Source organism: Pseudonaja textilis, chromosome 5 (assembly GCF_049901715.1).
Source record: "Pseudonaja textilis isolate UNSWEBS1 chromosome 5, rPseTex1.2, whole genome shotgun sequence".
NCBI classification, from domain to species: Eukaryota; Metazoa; Chordata; class Lepidosauria; order Squamata; family Elapidae; genus Pseudonaja; species Pseudonaja textilis.
In genome coordinates this window covers 16,592,234-16,617,312 of record NC_141994.1, presented here as the reverse complement: position 1 = coordinate 16,617,312, position 25,079 = coordinate 16,592,234, and the positions used below count along the sequence as shown (strand labels likewise).

The 25,079-nt window shown below is 42.3% G+C and overlaps 1 protein-coding gene across 2 annotated transcripts in view; it reads left to right on the top strand.

Moving 5' to 3' along the window:
• EFCAB6 (EF-hand calcium binding domain 6) overlaps positions 1 to 25,079 on the top strand; it is a 121,583-nt gene that overhangs the window by 23,285 nt on the left and 73,219 nt on the right. For both annotated transcript variants that reach the window (XM_087934184.1, XM_087934183.1), the window contains exons 8-14: positions 127 to 245; positions 4,129 to 4,277; positions 12,475 to 12,585; positions 16,169 to 16,280; positions 16,697 to 16,864; positions 19,369 to 19,440; positions 19,565 to 19,725. In XM_087934184.1, coding sequence (XP_087790310.1) covers positions 127 to 245; positions 4,129 to 4,277; positions 12,475 to 12,585; positions 16,169 to 16,280; positions 16,697 to 16,864; positions 19,369 to 19,440; positions 19,565 to 19,725 — 892 coding nt within the window. The remainder of the gene's footprint in view (positions 1 to 126; positions 246 to 4,128; positions 4,278 to 12,474; positions 12,586 to 16,168; positions 16,281 to 16,696; positions 16,865 to 19,368; positions 19,441 to 19,564; positions 19,726 to 25,079) is intronic.

Genomic DNA, 25,079 nt, shown 5'->3' with positions numbered 1-25,079 from the left:
GCTACAGGGTAGTGTTTTGAACATCAAGTTATTTGCTCTGGAGCAATATAAAGCAGTAAGCAATATTATTTTTCTTGTTCAAAGAAAACTAATAGAACCTTGCTAAACCATAGCTTTTCTTAACAGCACAGAATGAATCCCCAGAAAGCAAGAGTAGTGATTCAAAGATATCTTTGCCTGCCACAACTGGATACAACTTGACAAAGATCCATCTAGATACCACTGCAAAACATTTTAGAGAAAAGGTAAGTTCTTTGATCAATGCCAAGAAGTTTTACAGAAGTATTGAATAATAGGCTTTCATGGAAGAAAGGCTAATGGCTCCATATCAGAGTGTTGAAAAATTGCTTTATTAGTTTTAATGTACTCATAGCATCATAAAGTCTTATAGCTGGAAGGGACTTCAGAGGTCTAGCCCAATCCCTGCTCAAGATAGGAGCCTTATACCATCCCAGTCAAATGGTTTTCCAGTCTGTTTCTGAAAACCTACAGTGATGGAACACCCACAACCCAAGGAAGCAATCTATTCCTTTGATTAATTGTTCTCACTATTAGAAAATTTATTGTTCTAGGTTGGATCTCTCCTTAACAAGCTTCCTCCCATTACTTCTTGTTCTGCCCTCTGGTGCCTTACAGAATAAGTCCCCGTTTCTTTGTGACAACCCCTCAACTGTTAGAAAACAGTTATCATATCCTTCCCTAATCCTTCTCTTCAATAGGCTAGACTCGATTTCATTGAGGGCCACATCAGGGTTGTGTTTGATTCCAGGGGTGTGTGGCCAGGGTGGGAGTGGCCAGCTCAATGTCACTCATTGAGGCCTTATTTTTGGCCACGTCAGCTCTCCCGGGCTCCGTTTTTGGTCATGATGGCTTCCTACAGCCCTCTGCCAGCAAAAACAGAACTTAGGGAGGCTGCGCACGGACTGCACAGGCCCTGTTTTTGGCCACAATGGCCTCCTGCAGCCCTCTGCCAGCAAAAATGGAGCTCAGGAGGGCTGCACGTGGCTCCCCGAAGTCCCTTTTTGCTGGCAGAGGCACCGTGGGCCGATCCTTCTCTGTTTCCAGGGTGGGCCCATGAGCCAGATCGAAGCACCCCATGGGCTAGATCTGGCCCCTGGGTCTTGAGTTTGACACCCCTGGGCTAGACATACCTAGCTCCCTCAATGATTCATCATGCAATTTAGCTTCCAAGCTCTTTATCGACCTTGTTCCTGTCTTCTGCATACTTTCCAGAGTCACAACATCTCCTTTTGTACTGTGGTGACCAGAACTGGATGCAGTATTCCAAGTGTAGTCTCATCAGTGCAATATAAAGCAATACTATCTCTTTTCATTGTCTTGATGTTGTCCCTCTCTTTGATGCATTGGCTTTTTTGGCAGCTTCAGCACTTTGCTGGCTCATACTTAAGTGAAGGTCTACGAGGACAACTTATATTTCACTCACGGTTACTACTGTTGAACCAGGTGCCACTTATTCTTTACCTGTGCATCTGGCTTTTCCTATCTAAGTGTAGAACCCTATTTTTCTCACCACTGAACTTGTTGGATAGGGCACAACATTCAAGTTTGTCAAGTTCCTTCTGAATCTTGAGCCTATCTTCCAAAACCCAAGAGTATATTATAGTCAAATTTTTGCCCACCTTATCCTTGCAACTTTGACTTGTTCATTTTCCATTTCCATTTTCAATAAAAGTGTGTATATTTTAGCAGCAATGTGTTCATCATTTGTACACAATTCCACATCAAATTCAGTCTTACACCTTTCAGTTATCCTTCTGTTTATCAAAATTAAATCTTCAAGGTGATTTCTTCATAAGAAAACCAATGACATATAAAACCTTCCAATTCCAGATATTTTCTTGTTTTAATTTAAAAGTGTTTTTGAGAGAAAATGTATCTTTTCTTTTATGTATACTGAGAGCATTTGCACCAAGAGGCCGATAAAGAATTCTAATTCTAATGTTAAGATATTTAAATTTAGTAGCTGGAGCAGTGAGGTTGTGCAGTGAGCCAGAACCCATAGTTATAGTTGATTGATTGGAGAGTGCTAGATCCTGCGTGAGGCAATCTGGGCTGTGTTTGGTTGCTGTGGTTGTGGAGGGAGAGTTCCCCTTTTCCCCTGCCTTTTGTGTGTGTGTGTGTGTGTGTGTGTGTGTGTGTGTGTGTGTGTGCCCTATGTGCTCTGTGGTTTACCTCATGACGTAGTGATGTGCTGACTATTTTATCCAATGTAAATATAGATGTCAAATATATTTTATATTTACTTATATAAAACTACAAGTTTGTGTCAGCGTCTCTGGTTTCATTTCAGACATCTGCTGTGGAATTTCCTGACAGAAAAACAATACTTCGTCTTGTTAGCTATTTTTGTTTTAACTGTCATTCTTCTTCTAAAAAAACCATCTTCTTGGGATGACAACTACAAAGTTTTTATTTTATATTTCATTTATTTATTATTTTATTGTTTTTATAAATAACCCAAGGCAGTGAACATAACATTTTAGAAGAAAATCTTAATAAACAATGTTCTTAGTGGTATAAAATACCTAGCAGCCGTATAAGGACACTCACAAATACTGTATTTTCTGTCTACAAGATGCCCCCATGTATAGGATGTCCCCCCTTTTCTTACCCACAATTCAGAAATCCATATTTTAAGCAATTGGAACTTTCACTCATGAGGATAGTTTGCAGAGATAAGGTGTCAGCAGTTTTGTAACCATGGTTCTCCTTTCGGGCTCCCCCCCCCCCCCTGTATACAAGACGCCCCTCCATTTTTAGGTAAATATCTTTAAGAAAAAGTATTGTCTTATACACAGAAAAATATGGTACTAGTAGGACATGACTACTTGGGAGGTTTGGGTATATGGTCTACACTGACAACAAATGTTCCAGACTACATAGCATTATAGTAGGAGGCAGGAGAAGACGTCATGGGTGGAAACTTGTTAAAGAGAGATCCAACCTAGAAGAAAGGAGAAATTTCCTTACAGTGTGAACAGTTAATCAATTATACATCTTGCCTCCCGGAGTTGTGGGTGCTCCATCACTGTAGGTTTTCAACAAAACTCCTGTCATGCCCTTGTTGGAATCTGACTTGGAGGAGGAAGCCAAACAGCTGACAGGGAGTGGGAGTGTGGCTCAGTTGGCTGTGGAGGAAACTGGGGAAGAGCAAAATCTGGCTGGGCAGAGCAGGGAGGAGGTAGAACAAGGGAGGGGGAGTTCAGGGGAAGATGCAGAACTACCCCCTCTTCATCCTAGGGCTCTCAGGGAGGAATAGAAAAAAGAGCAATGTGGGTTGCGTGGCTTACGGGGAAGGAAAGGGCCCTGATTCTCTTCATTAACCACAGCTGGGAAGAGAGTTTTAAAAAGAGGCATGATGAGTGTGGCAGCTGCTGGAAGCAAACATGAGTTTATCTTGTGTTGACTTTGGTTATCTGGGTTCCTGGCATCTTCCCAGCTGTGTGAGTGTTGCCATGCCTTCAAGTCTGAAATTCCTGTTCTTGCCCTGCCAAACTAATTACTTCAGTTTGGTTTGTTTGGATTTTAAGTTATAGTTTGTGTGTACCTTGTTTTGGACTGAATTTTCTACAGTCAAAAGCGTTTTTCTCTAGCCTGAAGGTAACCTGGACATTGGGGGCAAAGGTGGAGATAATAAAGGGTTTCTTATTGATTATCTGACTGTGTTGCTTTTGTGCCGCACCCCAGTTCATCACAACTCCTATTTGACAGGAATAATATAAGGTTTTCTTCCTTGGGGAGACAATTGGACTAGAATACCTCTGTGGTATCTTTCAGCTGTATTATTTTATGTTCTGTGTTCACCTTTAGGATATTTTACAAAGCACTTGGTAGCCTTGAAACTGAGCGGTTCTATTCTGGAAATGATAGTTTTTGCTCTGCCTTTCTTTACAAATACATTCTTGTTTCTAAAAACACCAACCATAATTTTTTGGTGATGACTACACCTATGGAGGTTATGAAGGAAATAGTGAGTGCGTCACCCTGCATAGCAACCATTCAGTAGTTGGGAATTTCTAAGCCTTGGAAGGAATTGTTATAATAGCAGCAATATGTCTTCAGTTCAATATTTTATAAGTAACACTATTGTAAATCTATTATTTACAGTTGCGTTCAGCCCATGAGGATGTTGCAAAGGCCTTCAGAGCATATGATGTCGGTCGAAGTGGATTTGTTTCTTTGGAATATTTAAAATCAGTTCTTAGCACATTTATATTTCCAATACAGCAAGATGTCTTCCAAGAATTAATGAATAGGTAAGTCAACTGCTATTTTTCTTTCAAACCAAGTCAACCCCATAAGAATTTATTACCCTTGTATTCATAGTACAGCATATTCAGCTTAGAGACATAAGTCATATGTTTTGCTCTGTTTGACCAATTTATGGTACTGTTGTGATATTTGGGTATGCCTGTAGCATGATAATTTATAATATATAAACATTCATCATCTCACTCCAAGCTAGAATCGTATTTGATCTTTCTTCTGCGAGAAGCTCCATATAATTTTGATAAATCACTCTGCATTGAACTGGTAGATGTTTATTGAAAAAATTGGGAATTCATCTAATGGGAAATGATTACTGTGTTTATTATCTGAAGCAAATCAATAGCACTTACTTCTAAGGAGACCCATAGAAAATAGGACAGGGCACACCTTGGAAGGGATTTGAAAGGGGTGCTTTTGAGGCTTTCTATTATTAAGCAAAAGCTTTTAAGCTTTTGTGTGGACCTGAAAAAAGATACCATTGTTGTAAGGAAGTAGTGTTGTTTAAAATAGCACAAGTTTTTCAGAATCCTGAAAAACCCCACATACAATTTAATCAATAGCAAGGAGAATTTCTTTAAGTTGTTTTTAAAGCATGCCCCACTCTTATTTTTTTCAAAATAATGCTTTGAAACTTCTTTATTTAATAAACTTTATTAAAAGCATTAAAGGGAACATAAAAACTAACATAAGGTAATGCGAAATGGAGAGAACAAAGACAGAAAGAGACAAGAAAAAAAAAAGACAAGTCCAGTGAGAAAGAATAAAAATAGAAGCTTCTGTTTTCCTCTGCAGCAAATACAATTAAGATTACAAAATTATCTCTTACTGTATGATTTTTTAATTTTTTTTTCTATTATTCATCAAAACCAGTGCATTTTTTTCAGTTTCATGCAAAATGTATGTAAGGGATTTCCAGTCAATCATAAATATAGATACTGTCTTTTTTTCCTGATCTTGGAAGTTATTTTAGCCATATCTGCAAGTTCCATCATCTCCACCATCGTTCCTCCATTGGAAGTAGTCCTGAACCTTTCCACTTTTGAAAGTATAATAGTCTTGCTGCAGCTGTCATACGGCATATGGAAACAAAGCCCCATAACTGTTTTTGTAGCAGCTTGTCTAGAAGAAATGATTTGAAATTTCAAATGTGGGAATTTAGTAAACATTTTACAAAACACTAATTTGAAATATTTGTTTATACATTTTGTGAACTTTGGTGACCCAGTAATAATAAACTATTCCTGTTACTCATTTTTACCTTTCTGGAAAAAAAAGAACTCTATGGAGTTTTTACACGAAGGCTGTAAAATGACTTTTAAATCACTGTGATCCGATAAGAACGGCTATATTCAGCAATACAAGAAAAACATCTTCCATTTTTAAGGAAGGTTGTTGAAAATGCAAATTCAGAAAGCCCTGGATTAAGCAGAATATCTGGATCTTTTTCAATTAGATTTCAGGCTTGGACATAGTAAAGAGAAAGCATTGCACATGCCTTTTGATGACATTTGGCAGAGTGGGATAGCAATATCCATTTGGATTAATTAGGGGATTTGAGACTGGGAGGCATCATATTACAGTAGTTTTCTGCCTTCTTCTTGGTTGGTTCCAGTTGTTGATTTTGGGGGTGGATGGGAGAGGTTAGACCTTAAACCCCTAATTCGTTTGAACATCAGCATTGATGTTCACACCCCTCCTGTTTAATCTTTATAAGAGGACCACTGGATAAAATATAGCTCAACATGAGATCTATGAACGAATACACTAATAATCTCCATCTGTATATATGTCAGTCACTGGTTAAGCAAGTTATGCTTGAAAATCGTGTCCCAGTACCTGGAGTGTGTGAAGCTCTATATCAGGCTCAAGCTCAACCATGTTAAGGCTGAGTAGCTCTTGGACTTCCTGCTCCTGAGAAGTTTCCATTGTTTACCTTCCCTAGATGGAAATGGGGAATAACGCTGTGTTCGTGAAGTTCTTCGCACAAATCCATTTTGCACACCAATTACATTCATGTTCCCTGGATCGTAGGCCCTCTTCATAGTATCTCATGCCTTAGCCACCCTTTGGTGGAAGCTTCAGCTGATGCACAATAAAGCAGAATAAGCAGATATGGGCATGCCACAATATATTAACTGTTAAATCGGTGGATCGGGTCACATAAGAGGCGAGACGCAAAGTGAACAATCAGCTCTTTATTGTAGCTTCAGAACAAGGACAGCTAAAGTGTGCGAGCCGCTTGGCTTTATACAGCCGGCCGGCGGCTCGGCGGCCAATGGCAGCGCTTTGAATCTCCGCGATCGGCTCGGCCAATCGCGGTAGATTCTAGTGTTCCAATCACAGTCATTCAGTGGACCAATCGGGTTGCGGTCCGGGTGGACCAATCAGAATGCGAGTCTACAAGAATGTTAATACAGAACACCCTCCCCTCATGGTTTCGTCCGACGCAGCGTCGTGGACGTAGTCGCGCAGGTAGGTGGGGCTCCGACTCTGTCTAGTTGACCTGCGCGGTTCAGTCTGTGTGTGATTGTCGGCCGGTTCGGACGGGCTCCGCGTCGCTCTCAACTTCGTTGATGGAACCGCCTGGAAGGGTGAGCCGGGCCTGTTGCCGCAGCTCCCGCCCGGACTACCTGGGTCGGTCGAGTTGCGGTTCCTGTTGCTCTCGCTTGGTCTTTCCGGGCTGGTTGAGCTGGCTTGGCTGTATCTTCCAGGTGAAGATCCCGTCTGCGACAGTTCGAGGTCTACTGGTGAGTATGGCTGGTTTATTTGAATGTTGCTGTCTTCTGGTGGGGGTGTTCGCTGCGTTGGGGCTGTGCCGTTGACGATTCCGGCCTTTTGTTGTTCCCTAGCTTGGTTGTTGAGGCTTCCCCTCCCTCTCTGCTTTCCGTGTTTGTTGTTGCCGAGGCGTCGGGGGTGTTGGCGGCTAGTCTGGACCGTAGCTGGTCGATGTGCCGCTTCCAGCTCCTTCCGTCCGTCGTTTGGAGTCTGTATGATCGGGCCCGGTTACCTGTGTTATTTGTGCAGGTACCCAGAGGGGTCTCCGTGAAGTTCTTTGCGTAGACCGTGTCCCGATGTTGAACGCACGGTACCGGCTGGAGGAGTCTGGGGGTTTCTCTGGGTTGTAGGTGGGGTGTAGGCGGTCCAGTGGGGACCTCAGTTTCCTTCCCATCAGTAACTCCGCTGGGCTCTTGTTCGTGGTTGTGCTCAGCGTGATGTGTTGTATGAAGAGTAGCTTGTTTATTTTTCTTGGATGTCACCGGTTTCGATTTTTGGATGGTTTTTTTGTGTATTGGACCATCCGTCCGCCCTACGCTCGCCGCCGGGTGAGCCGTCGAGGTTAAGGCGTGTCTGATGCCCCGTTCGGCCAGGTATTTTTCAAATGCCAGCGCCGTGAACTGTGGCCCGTTGTCCGACACTATGACATCCGGTAGCCCATGCGTTGCAAAGAGTCTGTTGAGTTTGTCGATGACCGCTTCTGTTGTTGTTGCCCTCATGGTGCTTACCTCCAGCCAGTTGGAGTAAGCATCTACGGTGATGAGGAATGTATGCCCCTTGGTTGGCCCGGCGAAGTCTATGTGTAGTCGCGACCATGGTCCTCTGGGGGTTTCCCATTCCAGGATCGGGGCGGCGACTCTTGGGGTTTGTGGTCCGTAATGATCGAAAAGTTCCTACCGTAAAGGTACTCGTGGAACCTTTTCACTCCGGCGATGATGGCGAGGGCTTCTTTGTCCAGTTGACTGTAATTTCTTTCCGGCTTGGCCAGCGTTCTGGAGAAGAAGGCGATGGGTGCTTCCTTCCCGTCGGGTAGGGTGTGGCTGAGGACTGCTCCGATGCCGAAAGGTGATACGTCGCAAGTTACCGTGAGTGGGAGGGTCTCGCTATACTGGATCAGGACTGCGTCCGATGTCAGCAGGTTTTTTGTTTGTTGGAATGCAGTCTCCTCCCACTTCCCCCAGGTCCAGATGGCCGCTTTATCGAGTAGCCGGTGTAGGGGTTCCGCTACGGTCGCCTTCTGGGGTAGGAAAACATTGTAAAAATTAAGCAGTCCCAAAAATGCCTGTAGTTCTGCCTTGTTTGTTGGTGTGGGGGCTTCCTTGATGGCTCTGAGTTTCTTCCCGGTTGGGTGTATTCCGTGCCGGTCCAGGAGGTACCCCAGGAATTCGACCCTCTCGGTGTGGAGTTGGCATTTGTTTCTTTTGACTTTAAGGCCGGCGTCTTTGAATTTGCTAAGCACCGCCCTTAAACGGGTCTCCAATTGTTCTCTGTTGGCGGCTGCGATCAGCACATCATCGAAGTAGGGAACCACCCCTTTTATTCCCTGGAGGAGCCTTTCCGTGAGGCTTTGGAAGACTCCTGGGCGACACTGACTCAATTGGAGTCGGTTGCACCGAAAGGCCCCCGGTGTGTAACAATCGTTGCGCTCGGCTGTCTCCGCATCGACCGGCAATTGCTGATACGCTTGTGCCAAGTCGAGTTTTGCGAAGACCCGGCCTCCCCAGTGAGTGCAGAAGGTGCTGTACTACTGGGACTGGGTAGGCGCTTTGCTGCAGCACGTGATTGAGGGTGGCCTTGTAGTCCCCGCAAATTCTTATGGAGCCATCGGGTTTGATGGGGGTGACTATGGGCGTTTCCCAACGGGCATGGTCGATGGGCTCTAGGACCCCTTGCGCGATGAGCTTGTCTAGTTGCTCGTCGATTTTCGGCTTGAGCGCAAAAGGCACTCGCCGAGGTTTGAGGCGGATTGGGGCGATGTTAGGGTTAAGGTTGAAAGATATAGGGGCCCTCGGTACTTGCCTAGCGAGTTGTCGAAAACCTCTTGGAATTCTTTTACGAGAGTCGCTTCCCAGTCGGCCTCGTCTGTGTGATGGATGCCCGTCACCTCGATGCCCAGCGGGGAGAACCATTGCAGGCCGAGCAAGCTGGGGCGGTCCTGGTCCACGATTCTGAGTGGCAAGATGTCGGTGTGGTTCTTGAATGTGACCTTAAAATGCCCGATGCCGGCTACAGGGATGCGGTTTCCCTGGTAGTCTTTCAGGATTAGCTTCTGGTCGTCTAGTTCGTTGCGGCGGATGGTCGGGACTAGGCGCTTGATTGTGCGCCAAGAGACCATTGAGAGGTAGGACCGGAGTCCACTTCCATCTCGCAGGGCTGGTTCTCGATGCACAGTGCCACGTGTACCTTTCGGGCATCCATGGTTGACGAATGGCCGATGACGACCTTCTGGTGGGTTTCCTCGCACCGCTGTGCTTCGCTGAGTCGTCTGCTGCGGTTGTCGCGCTCCACCGGCTCTCGGTCGGGCGGTCTCGGTGCCTGGGGGTGCCATCTCGACGTCGTGGGCTGTTTCCTCGTCGCTGCGGGCTGTAGCTCTTTTTGTTCCAGCACACCTTGGCGATGTGCCCCGCTTCTGCAATGCCGGCAAATGGCGTCGAGGAAGCGGCATTCGGAGGCGGGGTGATCGCCGCAGCTGGCGCAATGGAAACCCGACTTACGTCCCCTGCGGTGCCGGGCGGTCACGCTCGGTCTGTAGCCGATGAATTTCCTCGTCTTCGTCCTCGGTGTCGGATTGGGGTTCAAGTCGCCATGATGCGTGGTCGTTTCTCGCGGCTGGCTTCCCCGGGCTTCGCAGTGGCTGAGGTCGCCGTTGGTCGGTGGCCGTTCAGTCATGTTGGCTTGTCTCATCCGGGCTGCTGATTGGCGGGTGGCCTCGGCGGTAGCCTCGGCGAGGGCGTCGAGGGAGATGTTGCCTTTGGCCATCAGCCGGCTCTGCAGCACGGGGTCTCTGAGTCCGAGGACGACTCGGTCCCGAAGCGCCTGGTCCAGGTCGGGAATTCGCAGGGCCTCCCAGGTTCCGCAGTTGAGCCACGAAGTCGCCGATGGTCTCGCCTTCGCGCTGATCTTGGCGGTAGAAGTCGTGCCTACGGATGAGGATGGGCACGGTAGGGGCGTAATGGCGTCGCAAGATGGGCTCGAGGTCAGCCCAGTCCATCTCCTTGACGTCGGTGGGCTTTGCCAGCGCCTTGGCCATTTTGAATACCGTGGGGCCGCAGTGTGTTAGAAATACTGCCCGTTTCCTCTGGCCGTTGGCATCCTTGAGGTTGCTGCATTCCAGGAACATCTGGAAACGATCGATGTACGACTCCCAGTCTTCGGTTGCTGGGTCGAACGGAGCGGGCGGCAGGGTGCTGGCCATCTTGCTGGTCGTTGAGCGCCGTTTGCCACGTGCTAGTTGGTCCTCGCCTCACGATTCCACCTTCGGCGCCAGTATTAAATCGGTGGATCGGGTCACATAAGAGGCGAGACGCGAAAGTGAACAATCAGCTCTTAATTGTAGCTTCAGAACAAGGACAGCTAAAGTGTGCGAGCCGCTTGGCTTTATACAGCCGGCTGGCGGCTCGGCGGCCAATGGCAACGCTTTGAATCTCCCGCGATCGGCTCGGCCAATCGCAGTAGATTCTTAGTGCTCCAATCACAGTCATTCAGTGGACCAATCGGGTTGCGGTCCGGGTGGACCAATCAGAGTGCGAGTCTACAAGAATGTTAATACAGAACATTAACACCTTTGCTACTTGAGCACACTGATTCAGCAGGCTTCTGAGTGCAATTCAAGGGCCTGGTTGCAATTGATGAAGCCCTACGTGACAGAGGGCTTGTCATTTGAGAGACCTTCTTTCTCTCATGGTATTTGCTTTTCTGTAAGATCTAAAAGAGTTGGCATGGTTTGTGTTTCATTTTTCAAGCCTGCCATGTGATAGGACCTAGGATGTGGGTCTTCTCTGTCATGGCACCAGCCTCTCGTCATAGTATCCCCTATAGTATCTGAGATGCAAACAGTCATAACTCTATAGTCTTTTAGACTAATTTTCAAGCCCTCACTCTTGACCTAAGGTGTGGTATAAACTTAACTCTGTGTTGGTTGCCTTGTTTGAGTGTTTGCTGTTTCTCTCTTCAGTTGTATTTTCTCTCTTATGGTTTCCATTGTTGTTTGACTTTTTATGTTTTTAATCTGAATGCTGCTTAGAGTCGCTTGTGTGGGCAGATTTCAAATGTGATAAAGAAATAAGAAACAAAAGGAAATAAATAATAGTTTCAGCAAAGGAAAACTGTACACCAATATCAGAGCAACACCTTTAGCTCCTTAAAGCGGAAAAGCTTCTGCTAATAGAGCGTACATAGAGAAAGACTCACAGCTTTTGCTATGACTTCACTGTGTTGTGTATTTACCAAATAAATCATAAATGTCTTCAACTAATTTCCAACCATCTGTAGTAATCATCAATTATTGCGCTACTGAAAATACTGTGGCTACATTCTCCCACTTCATTTTTTAAAAGGTTAGATGTAACCACATAATTGTGATAGTCACTGCTTACAACTTTCCAGAAGAAACTTTTTTCCTATGCATTTATGTATGCAGTGATTCTCAGCCTTTTTACTTCAGTAAGAGGAAGTGCAATGCCATTCTAATAGTGCTATAAACAGGAAAGTTCAAGTTTTGAGCTGCCACATCTATTAGGGTGATATTGCACAAATATGCTAATGTGAATACAACGACAAAGATGTGATGCAGAAACGAAACATACAAGTGGCTTTCTCTAGATTAAAGATTCATTATGTTAGAAAGATTTAAGTTTGTGCTTAGCTCTAGGAATGCACAAGTTGTGGGAGGCTGCTTTAAAATATATACATATTTTCTCTTTTGTATGAGATGGTAAGAAACTATTTGTAATTTTATTGTGTTAATAAAATATTTATGTGTCAACATTTTATAGTTGCTTCTGCTAGATGTTTGATATTGTAAAATCTTGGATTGTTCACAATCCATTTAGCATATGTTCCATTGTAGAGTGGCCTGAAATTGTGTATATTCCTAAGGATAACATTGATTATTGTATCAGTTATCATTGTTCTAATTCTATTGCTGGAAACTGTTGAATTGTAAGATTAAATCCATGAAATAGTGTATATTTGGAGATTTGTCCTCTTCACCAGATACTAGAAGTTTATAATCTATAGTGTTTTGTATTTGGTGGGAGATATGTTGAGAAGAAAAATACTGCATAATTTTCTTGCTCTAAGATTTCCTCTTCTGTGCTCAGAGAAGTGTTCTCAATTGTACTGTTGAATTCCCAGATATAAAAGAAAGGCATAGTATTAAAAATATAAATACGCTATTTTGTTGTTCAGATTTGGAATAAAATTATCCAAAAACATGGCTTGGGAGAAGTTTCTAAGTAAATTCCAAGAGCCTTTGCTGTTTGATAGTGGCCAAGTATCTTCTAAAAGAAAACATCACAGGTAGGAGAGAAATTCCACTTATAGATTCCATTTATTTCTATGCTTCCTGTAATGATCCTCTGCAACAGTTTTTACCGTTACATAATACAGAGAAGAACAATGAAGATGGTGGGGTCAAATCCTCTGAAAAGCAGCTAAAAAACTTAGAAAATATTTAGCCTAATGTTTCTCAACCTTGGTGACTCTATGATGTGGGCATCAACTGCCAGAATTTAATTCTGGGAATTGAAGTTCACATATCTTAGCGTCACTAAGATTGAGAAATAGTGGTTTAGCCTAAAGGGAGTCGTGATAACAGTGTTCCACCACATAAAGGGATGTCACATGAGAGTTTATTTTCCAGAGCACTTGAGAGTAAGAGGAAAAACAGTGGGTCACAGCTTTTCAGAGGGAGATTCAATTTCAAAATTAGGAGACATTTCCTGACTCTGAAAGCCATGGACCAGCCCGCAGCTTAGAGCTGGGTGGCTTTCAAGCAAAAATTAGGATATCTGAAGAAGACCCAGACAGGGAAGGTGGTCTAGTTGACTTCCAAACTCCCTTCCAGCCCTATGATTCCGTAATCCTATCTTTCACATCTTATATGATAGCAAATTCAGATGTGTCAAGAGTATAAACAGAATGCAGGCCGTTACAGGGGAAGATGCCTTGAATATGTCAGTGGGTTGTTTCACTCACCTGAGTTCATTCCCAATTCCTGGGCAGCATCCCTTGAGGTTTGGTTGCTGCTAGTGAATGCAAAGTCAGTCAATAATAAGCTTCTCTTATTCAAGACCTTATTGAGGGGGAGGGTACTCCTGGCATGCGTCACCAAGACCTCCATGACTCCAGAAGTGGAGGTTTCCCTCTTGGAGATGTTCCCAACCAGGTTTAGGGTTTGGCAACAGCCAAGACCCCGGGGTAGGAGAGTTGGGGTGGCAATGGTAATCCAAGAATCTCTTGTAGCACTCAGGGGCCTCACTCCCCAAGTTTCTGGTTGTGAGTTACTGAAGCTGAGCTAATGGGATCAGTTGGGAATGTTACCACTGAACCAGCCTCCCTACCCGAGCTGTTGGAGGTTATCTTGGGGCTGGTGGTAATGTTCCCCAGACTCATGGTTCTGGGCAACTCTAACCTGCCGTCTTTGAGTGTGCCTCAGAAGCAGCCCAGGAGTTCATGTCCACCATGGTGGCCATGGGCATATCCTAGATCATCTTGGGCCCAACTCAGGAGAGTGGTTACATGCCAGCTATGATTTTCTTGTTGGAGCAATGGCAGTGTGTTCTGGTGAGGGAATCTAACATTATCCCCTTTGCCATGGTCAGATCATGCCCTGGTGTCCATTAAATTATTTTATGAAACCCCCACCCCCCACCCTACCCCATGGGGTGGCCCATGCTACATGACTGCTGGTTTGCTACCAGGTGCAATTCAAGGTGTTGGTCATTTCCTTTAAAGCCCTGAATGGCATGGGTCTAGTTTACACAAGGAACCATCTTATCCCACTGGGAGTGGCCCACCCCACCTGTGCTGGCAGAGGAGGCATACTATCAGGCTTAGAAAACCTGTCTTTACTAAAAGAGATTGGAATATGGAGATCTGCTTTTGTCTGTCATTAAGCTTCATAAGATTTTGACAGATATTGTAAATTGTAGCACATTGTGTGGTAGATGAGGGAGGGAGAGAATGAGACATTAAAAAGTCCTTACGCAATCTCCATCTGCTGATCACTCTTTGTATACAAGCATTTTGCACCAAAGCTTTGCACTGTGTGATTGTAGATTTTACATACAAGATAGCATTGCAGTGCTGGGGTTGACCTGCAAAATCAGTCCTTTTTCTCTTTCCAATCCCTCCTTCCTTCCTTCCTTCCTTCCTGTTGGATTTCATTCCATAGCACTTACATCAGTTGGGTCTTGGGCGCTAAGTTTCAAGCACTGCAGAAAACAAGTCTACCTCTTCTTCTCTATAAAAACACTTCAAAAATGGAAAGACTGCTGACATGTCTCCCCTCAGCCTTCTCTTCTTTAAGTTAAACATACTAAGTTCCTTTTTATAAGATTTAGCCCCCACAAGCCCTTCACCATCTTGGTTTCTCTTCTCTGCACTCTTTCTAATTCCACACTGTCTTCTTGAGATACAGTACAGTGACCAGAACAGGACACAGTATTCCAGGTGTGATATGATCCATGCAACAGAGAATGGAAAGTCCCACGATCTCAACATTATACCTCTCTTGACCCAGCCTAAGATTTTTACTAACTTTTTTTGGCAGCTACAGCAAACTTGTGGACTTCTGCTTATGACTGCAGCTTTTTATTTCTTTTGGACCCAAAGAGGGGGTTCACTTCACTATTTATTTCCTTAAAACAACCTTCTGAATGCACAACATATGTAATGAACTGTTATCCAGATTCCCAGGAGGGAGGGAGTACATTCCAGCGCAGTGGTCGCCAACCGGTGGGCTATGAGAAAATGTTGGTGGGCCACAGAGAAATCTCACCCCCAGAGCACCCCCACAAAGCAATTCATCCAGGCTGTGCAGAAACACAAGGCTGTGCCGCCCACATGGCCCGCAGGAACCCTCCCTGACCACTCACTCCTTACCCAGTAAACTTGCCTGCTAAATTGCTATTTTTCCTTTTTCTGACCATCATCTGTTCTGCTGTGCCGGGAGATTTAGATTAGCTAGGAAGCAGGAAATGGTTGGATTTCTTGCTTCCTAGATAGTCTTTAGATCTTTGGCTCAGCACAGCTGAACTTCCCTTAGGACTGAAAGTATGCTTGCAAGCAAATTCAGTGCAGACTCACGGCAAGCAAATTTGAGAGACTGAGCTAGCCGATGGCAGATAGATAGATCACTGAATGATTCTGTGAGCAACTCAATCTGCCTGCTTTGCCTGATTTTGGGTAAAAGTTGCTCTTTTTTTAAAATAAAAAATTCAATATTTACATGCATGGTGTGTTGTGAGTTAATTTTGTGAGTTTCCTTGCAAACAAATTTTATGTGACTGACTAAGCTAGCCAATGGCAGATAGATAGATCTCTGAATGAATCTGTGATTCTGTGAGCAACTCAATCTGCCTGCCTGCTGTGCCTGATTTTGGGTAAAAGTTGCTCTTTTTTAAAAAAAAATCAATATAATATTTACATACAAGCCATGCCCAGCCAGTCACATGACCACCAAGCCACACCCACAAATTAAGCCATGCCAACAGAACCGGTTAGTGGTCCCTGGGATCTAAAATTATGAGTTTGGTGGTCCCTGGGGTCCAAAAGGTTGGCGACCCCGTTCCAGAGGAACAAGAGAGAACTCAGTTTTGATAGTTTGTGTGACAGGAAGAAGATGAAGAGGCTGACTCTTCGCCAAGAGTTCCCAGAGTACATGTTTTATGGTGCACCTACCCTGCTTTAAATGGGCAAGATTTCTATCTGTCTTTGAGCAACAATAAAGAAAACTGCTTAGAAAGTGGGTCTTTCTTAGTTTTGGAAGCCTGACACATGAATTCATTCCTGGTGATAGTAACCCAGGATTAAAGTTTTCTCAGTCTTGAGATGTGCAGTCACATCACGTAGTAGAATTCAAGTAATATTTTCCTTACAGAAGCAGAAAATTGGATGAAGCCTTGTCAAGTGATCGGATTCTCTTAAAGCTGCATGGACATATTCAAGATGCTTATTCTTCTCTGAAGAAGGCTTTTTTGATGCTTGACAGAGTATGAGTATTGATAAGATACCCCTCCTCTCTCCCCTTTCCTGCACAATTATTCTGTTTGGGATCTTTCAGACATTTTTAGTTTTGCATTGATCTTAAATTATTCCTGTTGACTCAAAAAGCAGGAGGTTATTAGCAAAAAATATTAAACTTTCCTCATAAATGAAGGCAAATATAAGTTTCAGTAGAATGTTGCAAGATCCAATTTGGGTCAGTCATCAGGACTAGAGGTTTAGTCTTCCAAGCTTTTAGCTCAAGGAACTTCTCTTTCACAGAATGTGCTACTGAGTGTGTAGCATTCTGTGTGTAGCATTTAAGTGGTGCCTGTTGTGTGCAGCTTTTTAGTTGTTGGTTGGGGTGAGTTACGGGCTTTATGCTATCTTTTAATATTGTTAAATGCTCTGCTTATGTTTTTAGAATCAAGATGGGAAAATTACAAGAAATGAACTTAGACGCATTTTAGATTGCATCATGTTTCGAATAAGTGATGATGATTTCCAAGAACTAATCAAGATAATTGATCCAGAGCATACTGGACATCTAAGCTACAATGAATTTTTAAACCTCTTTGAAAAAGATTCCGTAGTAAGTTCCATCACCGATCACTTATCTTTATTTCTTTCTGGTATAAATGATTAAAACAAAGAGCAAAGGTTCAAAAACAGCTCTTCCTAAGCTTTGGGGGACAGACTGACAAGAGGTACCACTATATATAAATACCCCTCATTCATCTCACATTCCTTGGGATTCTCTTGAAAGCTGAGTTGCGCTATGAGTGGGGAAAACTTAGATCTATGAAGTTACAGAAGAGCTCAACTTGTGAAAGTCAATCTGCTGACATCAGCAAGTCCAATGGTGGAATTCAAATTTTTCTGAATACTATAAAATCTCCAGTCAGAGGTGGCGGCATTTGCTGGTTCTCTGAACTACTAAAAATTTCCACTACCGCTTCTCCAGAACTGGTCAGGGCCTGCTGAATACCACCTCTGAGTAAGTCATACTATCAATCTTGAAAAATGTAAGAAGGATTGGGGCTGAGTCTCCTAAAAACAGTAGTGCAGGAGTGTCGGCAGGGTGTGGTAAATCCTTTATAAGAAACAGGTGGAGTTTTGATCACATAGTCATGGCTGCCATCTTGATATTTTTTTAACTATATCCTGTGGACCATTTTGATGATGATAAACAACTTCTGTGCTTTATGCTCAGAAAAGCTACATGGACAAATTTGTGAGGTCTCCAGGAATCAAGCCTAACTTGGAGGAGGCTTTACAGATAGTCCTTGACTTACGACTGGTCACTTAAGAGACAGTTCAAAATTATGATAGACCCTAAAAATGTACTTAGGATCCAGATTCAGAGTTCTAGCAGCTGGGCCCCTCCTGTGGTCATGTGATCTCATTTTGGGCACTTGCATTTACGTTTGCAGGGTTCTGCATTCACGTTGCAATTTACAATGGTTTTTTTTGCTGGAGATCAGAATTTACTTCCAGTTTCTAGAAGAAAAAAAAACGCTTGTTGCAGACAATGGATATGCTTAACAACCATGTTGTTCACTTAATGACTACTACATTTACTTAATGACTGCCACCCAAAAGTCATAAAAATCAGACATGGTCATGCAATGACCCATTTAACAACTGGCATCATTTATGACCATAATTCTGGGCTCAGTTATGGTTGTATAGTAAATCGAAAACTATATTTCTTATGATAGTTTTGATTTACTATTGGTTTACTACTGAATGCCTCACCATATTGCCTTATCCAATAGACATAGGAAAGGTGTGCAGTACAGGTAGTCCTCAAAATAATGACTTAGTCCTTTGTTCAGTGACAGTTTGAAGTTGCAATGGCATTGAAAAAAAGTGACTTATGACCGTTTTTCACACTTTATGACTGTTGCAGCTTCCCCATGGTCACGTGATCATCATTCAGGTACTTGACAACTAGTATACATTTATGACAGTTGCACAGTCCCAGGATGATGGGATCACCATTTGTAACCTCCCCAGCTGGCTTTCAACAAGCAAAGTTAATGGGATCAGCCAGATTCGCCTCATAACTATATGATTCACTTAACAACTGTGGCAAAAAAGCTCATAAAATGGACAAAACTCAGATAACAACTTCCTTGCTTAGCATGGAAATTTTGGTTCAGTTGTGGTCGTAAGTCGAGAATTACCCGTATCAGTAAATTTCAGGCTTCCCAGGTAAGGGAGATACATCACACTGTACTGGTAGTGCAGTGGTTAGAATGCAGTACTGCTGGCTACTTCTGCTGACTGCCGGCTGCCTGCAATTTGGCAGTTCGAATCTCACCAGATTCAAGGGTGACTGAGCCACCCATCCTTCCGAGGTGGGTAAAATGAGGACCCAGATTGTTAGCGACAATAGGCTGACGCTGTAAACTGCTTAGAGAGGGCTGCAAAGCAATGTGAAGTAGTATGTAAGTCTAAGTGCTCTTGCTGAGTGCTATTACTATAGTGAGCATGCCTTTATGCCATCTTTTGTGCCAGTTTTAATCTCCAAACTTCTGCCTAATCATCAGTATTCCCCCTGAGTTGGTTTTTTTTAAGTGTTTTTATTTTTTAAGACAAACATATACAAACGAAACATAAAAACATAAAACCATCTTCCATTTTATATACATACAGTGTGCCAGTTGGTTACAAATCTTTTGTGCTATCCTTTTGTAGTCATTACAGTTTATATCAATTTTCACATTGTCAAACTAACATATGCTTATATACTGTCTGAGTTGTAATGATGTAATAATGTAAAGTCCATTGGTGTGTTTCTGCTTATTTAAGGAAACAGAAACTCAAATCAAATCCAGTTGGCTAAGCTTTCATTTTTCATTTTATGCCACTGAATTGCCAGCTTTGTTGCCCTCTGAAACCTGCGCTCTTGTCCTTTGCTCTTAATAAAGGCAGGTTTTTAATAAATCGTCTGGCTATCACATCAGCCACAGATTTTCCCACGTAGTGGTGTAGTGCAGATTTTTAAAACCTTTATGTATTCTTTCTGACCTTGATTTTTAGAAACAATATGAGAGAATTTTAATTTAACTTTTTTTTTAATCCCATTAGACAGATTCAAAGTGGGCTAATAGTTCAAAGAAGGCTAAAAAGCCAACTTCTGTCCTTGAAGCATGGAATATTGTAAGTAACCAAATGCTTTCTTTTGAAAAGTCACTCAAGAATTTTGATGTGTTGGACTTTATAATTTCGCAAGATTCCAACTCTCCATAATTTGAACTTCCTTGCTTAAATGGTTTTTTGTTAGGCAGAAGATGTTCTAACGGAGCAAGTGAAAGGTTATTGGAATGAATTTAACAAAGCTTTGCAAGCATGTGATCCTCGAAGTGAGGGTATTATTAGCAGGAATAACTTCAGAAGGATCCTCCAGCTCTATTGCCCCTCATTAACAGATGACCATTTTATTGCGTAAGTAAATATTTTAACAAATATGCATTTCAAATGTGTGTTTTTTTCCTCCCCAACATTTTATTCTCATCTCCCTCTGGACACCATCATTATTTGGCTATTTATTGTCATCCATATTTGTAAATGAGGGCCTTTTTAAAGTCCAATATGAACATTGGTTCCTAGAAAATTTCCACCATACATTATGGTTTCTCAATACATGATAGCTTTCTAATTAATTTTTGTTTCCCCATCTCATTCTTCCCACCAAGTTACAACATTTCAAACCTTGTTGTGCAATTGTACAAAATATGTTGCCATTATTCAGTCCATTTGGAAACTGGATCACTTCTAGGAAGTTGAGAACCAATTGCCAGAATATTTCTGTTGAGGTCAAGAAAGAAAATCCAAAAGGGGGGGGTAGTTTTGCATACCCTGGTAGTATACAGAGAAAAAACTGACTGGAATTTGGGCAGAATAAATAGGTTTGGCCCAACCTAACATGCCTCTGTGCTATCAAAACCCAGAGCTGGGGATTTAGTAGAGGGGAAGAGGCATATTTACTTCACTCATTTGGGACCCCTGTGCATCTTAACCACTGTTGTAATTCTTCCTAAAGATATAGAAATACAGAGATGAAAGAAACCATTGAAGTCATCTCACTCAAAACCATGTTCGGTGCAAGAATTGGGAAACTGAGTCATGAATTGTACCTTCCACTATTAAACCATGCTTGTTCTGATGGATAATTCTGGCGGCAAGGATCTCATTTTTGTTTAAATGTTATACTGTGCAAACCCTTGCCCTCCAGTGTCAGATACAAACCTCCATTTTCAGCTGGATGGAAGAAAAACGCAAAAATAATATGACTAATAATCATGGATACTTAGCTGCAAAATATTTCAGTTCTGAACAACTTCGAATTAATAGTAGTACCACATTTCAAGCATATATTGATGATTTTGAGTGTAAAGCAAAATACAATGGACGTTTGTAAGTTTATCATGCCTGAGTAGAGCTGTTTAAGGACAGAATACCCATTAAGTGATTCAAACAGCCTGTTTCAAATTCAGCCAGCTCTTTCACACTCAGAATTATTGAGCCATGGTGGTGCAGTGGTTAGAATGCAGTATTACAGGCTGTCTTTGCTGATTGCCAGGAGTTCGATTCTGACTGGCTCAAGGTTGACTCAGACTTCCGAGGTCGGTAAAATGACGACCCAGATTGTTGGGGACAATATGCTGATTCTCTTAAAGCACTATGCAATATTATAAAAGTCTAAGTGCTATTGCTAATTAGAAACAGAATTGTTTTTGGGACCTCAGAGGTCAGCTAGTATAACTCCAGAGCAGAAATATTCAGACCATCAACCCAGACCAATAGTTGTTCATTCTTTCTTTAATAATTTCCAGTGATGGAGCTCCTACAATTCTAGGAAGGAAGCTTTTTCTGTTGCTTCATAGCTCTCAGAACGAGGAAATTCTTTAATTTGAGTTTCCATGTCCCTCTATAAAGCTTCCACTCATTGAATCTTCTTCTACTATGGAGGCACTATTAGATATAAATTCATACCTCTTCCCTGGGCCATCCAATCAAGGACTGGAGCTGGATTGCTATTATATTTGCCATTGGCCATCTCTTCTTTAGGCTAAACATATCCATTTCTGTTGGAAAAAACTACTATTACTTCCATGCACTTGGGGACGAGTGGAACATCTAAAGGGAAGTTGGTTATAGAAAGATGATTTTGGAGAAACTACACAGAGATTGTTTCAGCAACACCATATGCTTGAACCCAGGAAACAAATAAAATGGCAGAAACTCAGACTAGCTGTGGCCTAACTCCCCAGGTAAAAGAGGGAGGAAAGGGAAAACACAAGAGCTGATTATTTGAGCCAATTTCAATAAAGGAGAGTACCCACCAAACTTTTGCAGAAGATTTTCTGACCTCGCCCACCTCAAAGTGGAAAGGTTCAGAAACCTGTGTCGCATTTAGGGACATTTTTAAGATGAAATGTCTTAAAAGCTTAGGTGACTAAATATGGCTTCCCCTCAATCCCCTGGCTTCTCTCTCTGTGCTATGGCTCTCATTCCGTTAGGGACTGTTGGTCCAAGTAAGCCCGGGGCTAATGAAAGGTAGTGTTAGCTAGGGAAGATTTTTGTGACAATACTGGCACAAAGTAACAAACTCCCTTGGTTTGGTAATTATTGTTCCATTTTAAGTGTTTATTTTTCAATTATTAATTAATTATACATATATCAGTCATTCTTTATATCTCATTCTCACAGGGTTAGGGTTAGGGTTGAAATTTGTGGCTAAGTGGTATTTATATTTGCAAACTCAAGGTATGAAAAAGATACTAAGATGGGTTTTATAAGGAACTGACTGAATTAGACAAAATCCTAACAGGCACCAAAGAAAAGATGATCAAAAAACTATATGGTTATTTATTAGGAGTGAAATTAGAGGAAGAGCACGTTAAAGAAACAATGATTGCATGGGGGAAAACATTTGGATATGGGATAGACTTGGATAAATGGCAGACACTATGGACTAGAAACTACAAGTTAACTATGTCAATGGCCTACAAAGAGAACTTGTATAAGATGTCACTTACCCCCAGCAAGAATAGCTAAGATGTTCAAAGATAAATTGGCAAAATGTTGGAAATGTCATCAAATACCTGGATCATACTGTAGTGGACATTGACACTAAAAAATATTGGACATGTGGTTGGAAAAAATGATAGAATAACATATAGATTTAAAACCGGAGATATTTTTATTGGGAATTTTGCCTAAAGGTTATAGTAGAGGGATAACATATTTGATTATTAATGTATTAACAGCAGCTCGAATTGTATTTGCACAAAATTGGAAAATGAGAACATTCTGACAGAGGAGGAAACAATTAAGAAAATAATGGAATGTGCAGAAATGAGTAGATTGACAATGGCAATTAGAGAACAGGAAGAAAAAGATTGTTATAAGATTTGGAATTTATTTTATGAATGGTTAGACAGAAGAGCAAGAAATGGAAACATGTGATAATAGTAATAATATATTACAATTAATTGACTTAGATTGAGCAAGAGAATGTATATAATTTAGGTGATGAACCTAAATTATATTTTTGAAAGATAATTACAATATTAAGGATAATATAATAATTAACCAATGTGAGATAAAATATTGATTAGAATGGTTTTATATATATAAACATGTAAGAAATATATGATAATATGATTATGTGCACAGGATGTATATGCCCAATCGATACACTGTTAAATTGAAATATGGTTTTATTTGTTTGTTTTTGTTGTAAAAATAAAAATACTTTTTCCAAAAAAAAAAATTGTGGCTGAATGCTGTGCTGCTGTGAGACGTTGGCCACACCGACCCAATCACACGGCCAACAAGCCACGCTCACCGAGGCACATGACCAACAAGCCACACCCACCAAACCACGCCCACCAAGCCATCCCACAGAACCTGTAGCAAAACTTTTTGAATCCCATCACTGGACTAGATGGGAAGTCATTTGTATAGCTCAGACAAAGAAAACTGAGCATCTCAGAGTCTGAAGCCAAGGTCAAGAATGGAACGGCTGCTAAAAGCATAGAACTAAGCGGACCTGGGTTTGTTTGTTTTTTTGGTGTGTGTGTCTTCTTCATCCATGTAATGGAGTAGCTTCCTGACTGAAAGTGACAATGACCAGTGTGTCACAGACCTTCTGGAAACTGTTCAAGACTGAATTGCCCCAGAGAGCGTCTAGTAAATAAGACGATGCAGACATATGGTAGATGGTTCTATATTTGATTTGTGTATTTTTAAGGATTGATTTTATGTTTACACCATGGATGTTTTATTGCATTATTGTATGTTGTTGTGAATACTGAAACTCCTTTTGATTGCAGCAGGCACAAATGGATTGATTAAATAAATAAATCTTGTCAGTTTGGCAACTTTCAACAATATGAATTACAGTAAGAACAAAAAGAAATCTAGCCCTAACCCTAAATCTTTACACCTTTCACTTTCCATTTACTATGCCCTCTGTAAAGTGTCCTGGTAGCCAGTAGCTTGCAGGTTAAGTCACTAAATTTCCCATAAATCCAGTTCTTTAAACAGCAGAAAGTCAGATATATTGTTTTATTTCTGCAAACTGACTGGGTTTAAAATGGTAGCAGACTAAAAATCTAATAAATCAGCAATTTTGACATTGGAGGTTGTACAAATATCTACCTTCCAAGATGGATAATTTCAGGCCCCTTTTGCAGCCAATTATCATTAGGATGACAAGATTCATACAGAGTTTTATTAACCAGGTTTATTGAGAAGAAGGAGGTTAAATTACAGAATCTTGGAAACTGGATTTATGTATTTTAGTGCCCCATCAGTCAATAATGTGTTACAATGAGAATCTTCCTGCTGACTGCCTCTTGGAGTAGTGGGAAGTTGCAGCTAACTTTTCTGAAATGGGAGGATGTGCAAATGTTTTGGTTGTGTATTATTTTGCAAACTCCCACACTCTTCCCCAGGCTCTGAGAAATCCATTACAGACAGTTATGTGTAATGTAATCCTGATAGTCCTCGACTTAGTGAGTTAACAACTGTGTCAAGAAAGGTCATAAAATGGGACAAATGGGACTTAACAAACATCTCACTTACCAACATAAATTTTGGGCTCAGTTGTGGTTATAAGTCAAGGACTACCTATAGTAGGGAAGTTGCTTGAGTAGAACTAGGGTATTTGTGGCCCGTCGGCAGCTAGTGGAGTTGGCAGAAGAGTCGTACAGTGAGGAGGTTGAGGAGGAACATGGGCCAGTCCTGGAGGCTGAGGAAGGCTCAGACGAGGGCTCTGCATCAGAGGCAGAGATGGGGCCAGGGCAGCTGGCAGTTATCAGTGGCCTTCAGAGTTGGACAGCAGTGAGGTGGGGAAGCAGCTGGAGCCAGTTCCCAGCCTGCGCATGCGCAGAGCTGCCAAAAGAAAACAACAATTACAAACTAAGGGTCAATGTGGGAGTAAGTCCACAGGTGAACAGTGAATAGCCCCTCCCATAGGGATTAAAAGAGGAGCAAAAACGGAGGGGGCTTTTGCAGGAAACCATTCGTTCGTTCACTGCAGCAGTGTGAAGATCTGTCTGTGCATCTCAGAGACTCTCTGCTGGGTCCTTCCTTGTCAGCACTGTGTTTGAAAATATTTACTTGGCAGCTCCCGGGCTGGATAAAGTCTGTGCTCCTAATTAGATCCTTGAAAGACTGTTTGCCAGGCGTTTGGCTGAATGTGAATGCAAGATTAATGCTTAATGCTTTTGGGGGAAGCCTAGGTCAGAGCATAGGGAGATCCTCAAGTCTGTCCTCCTTCAGCCATG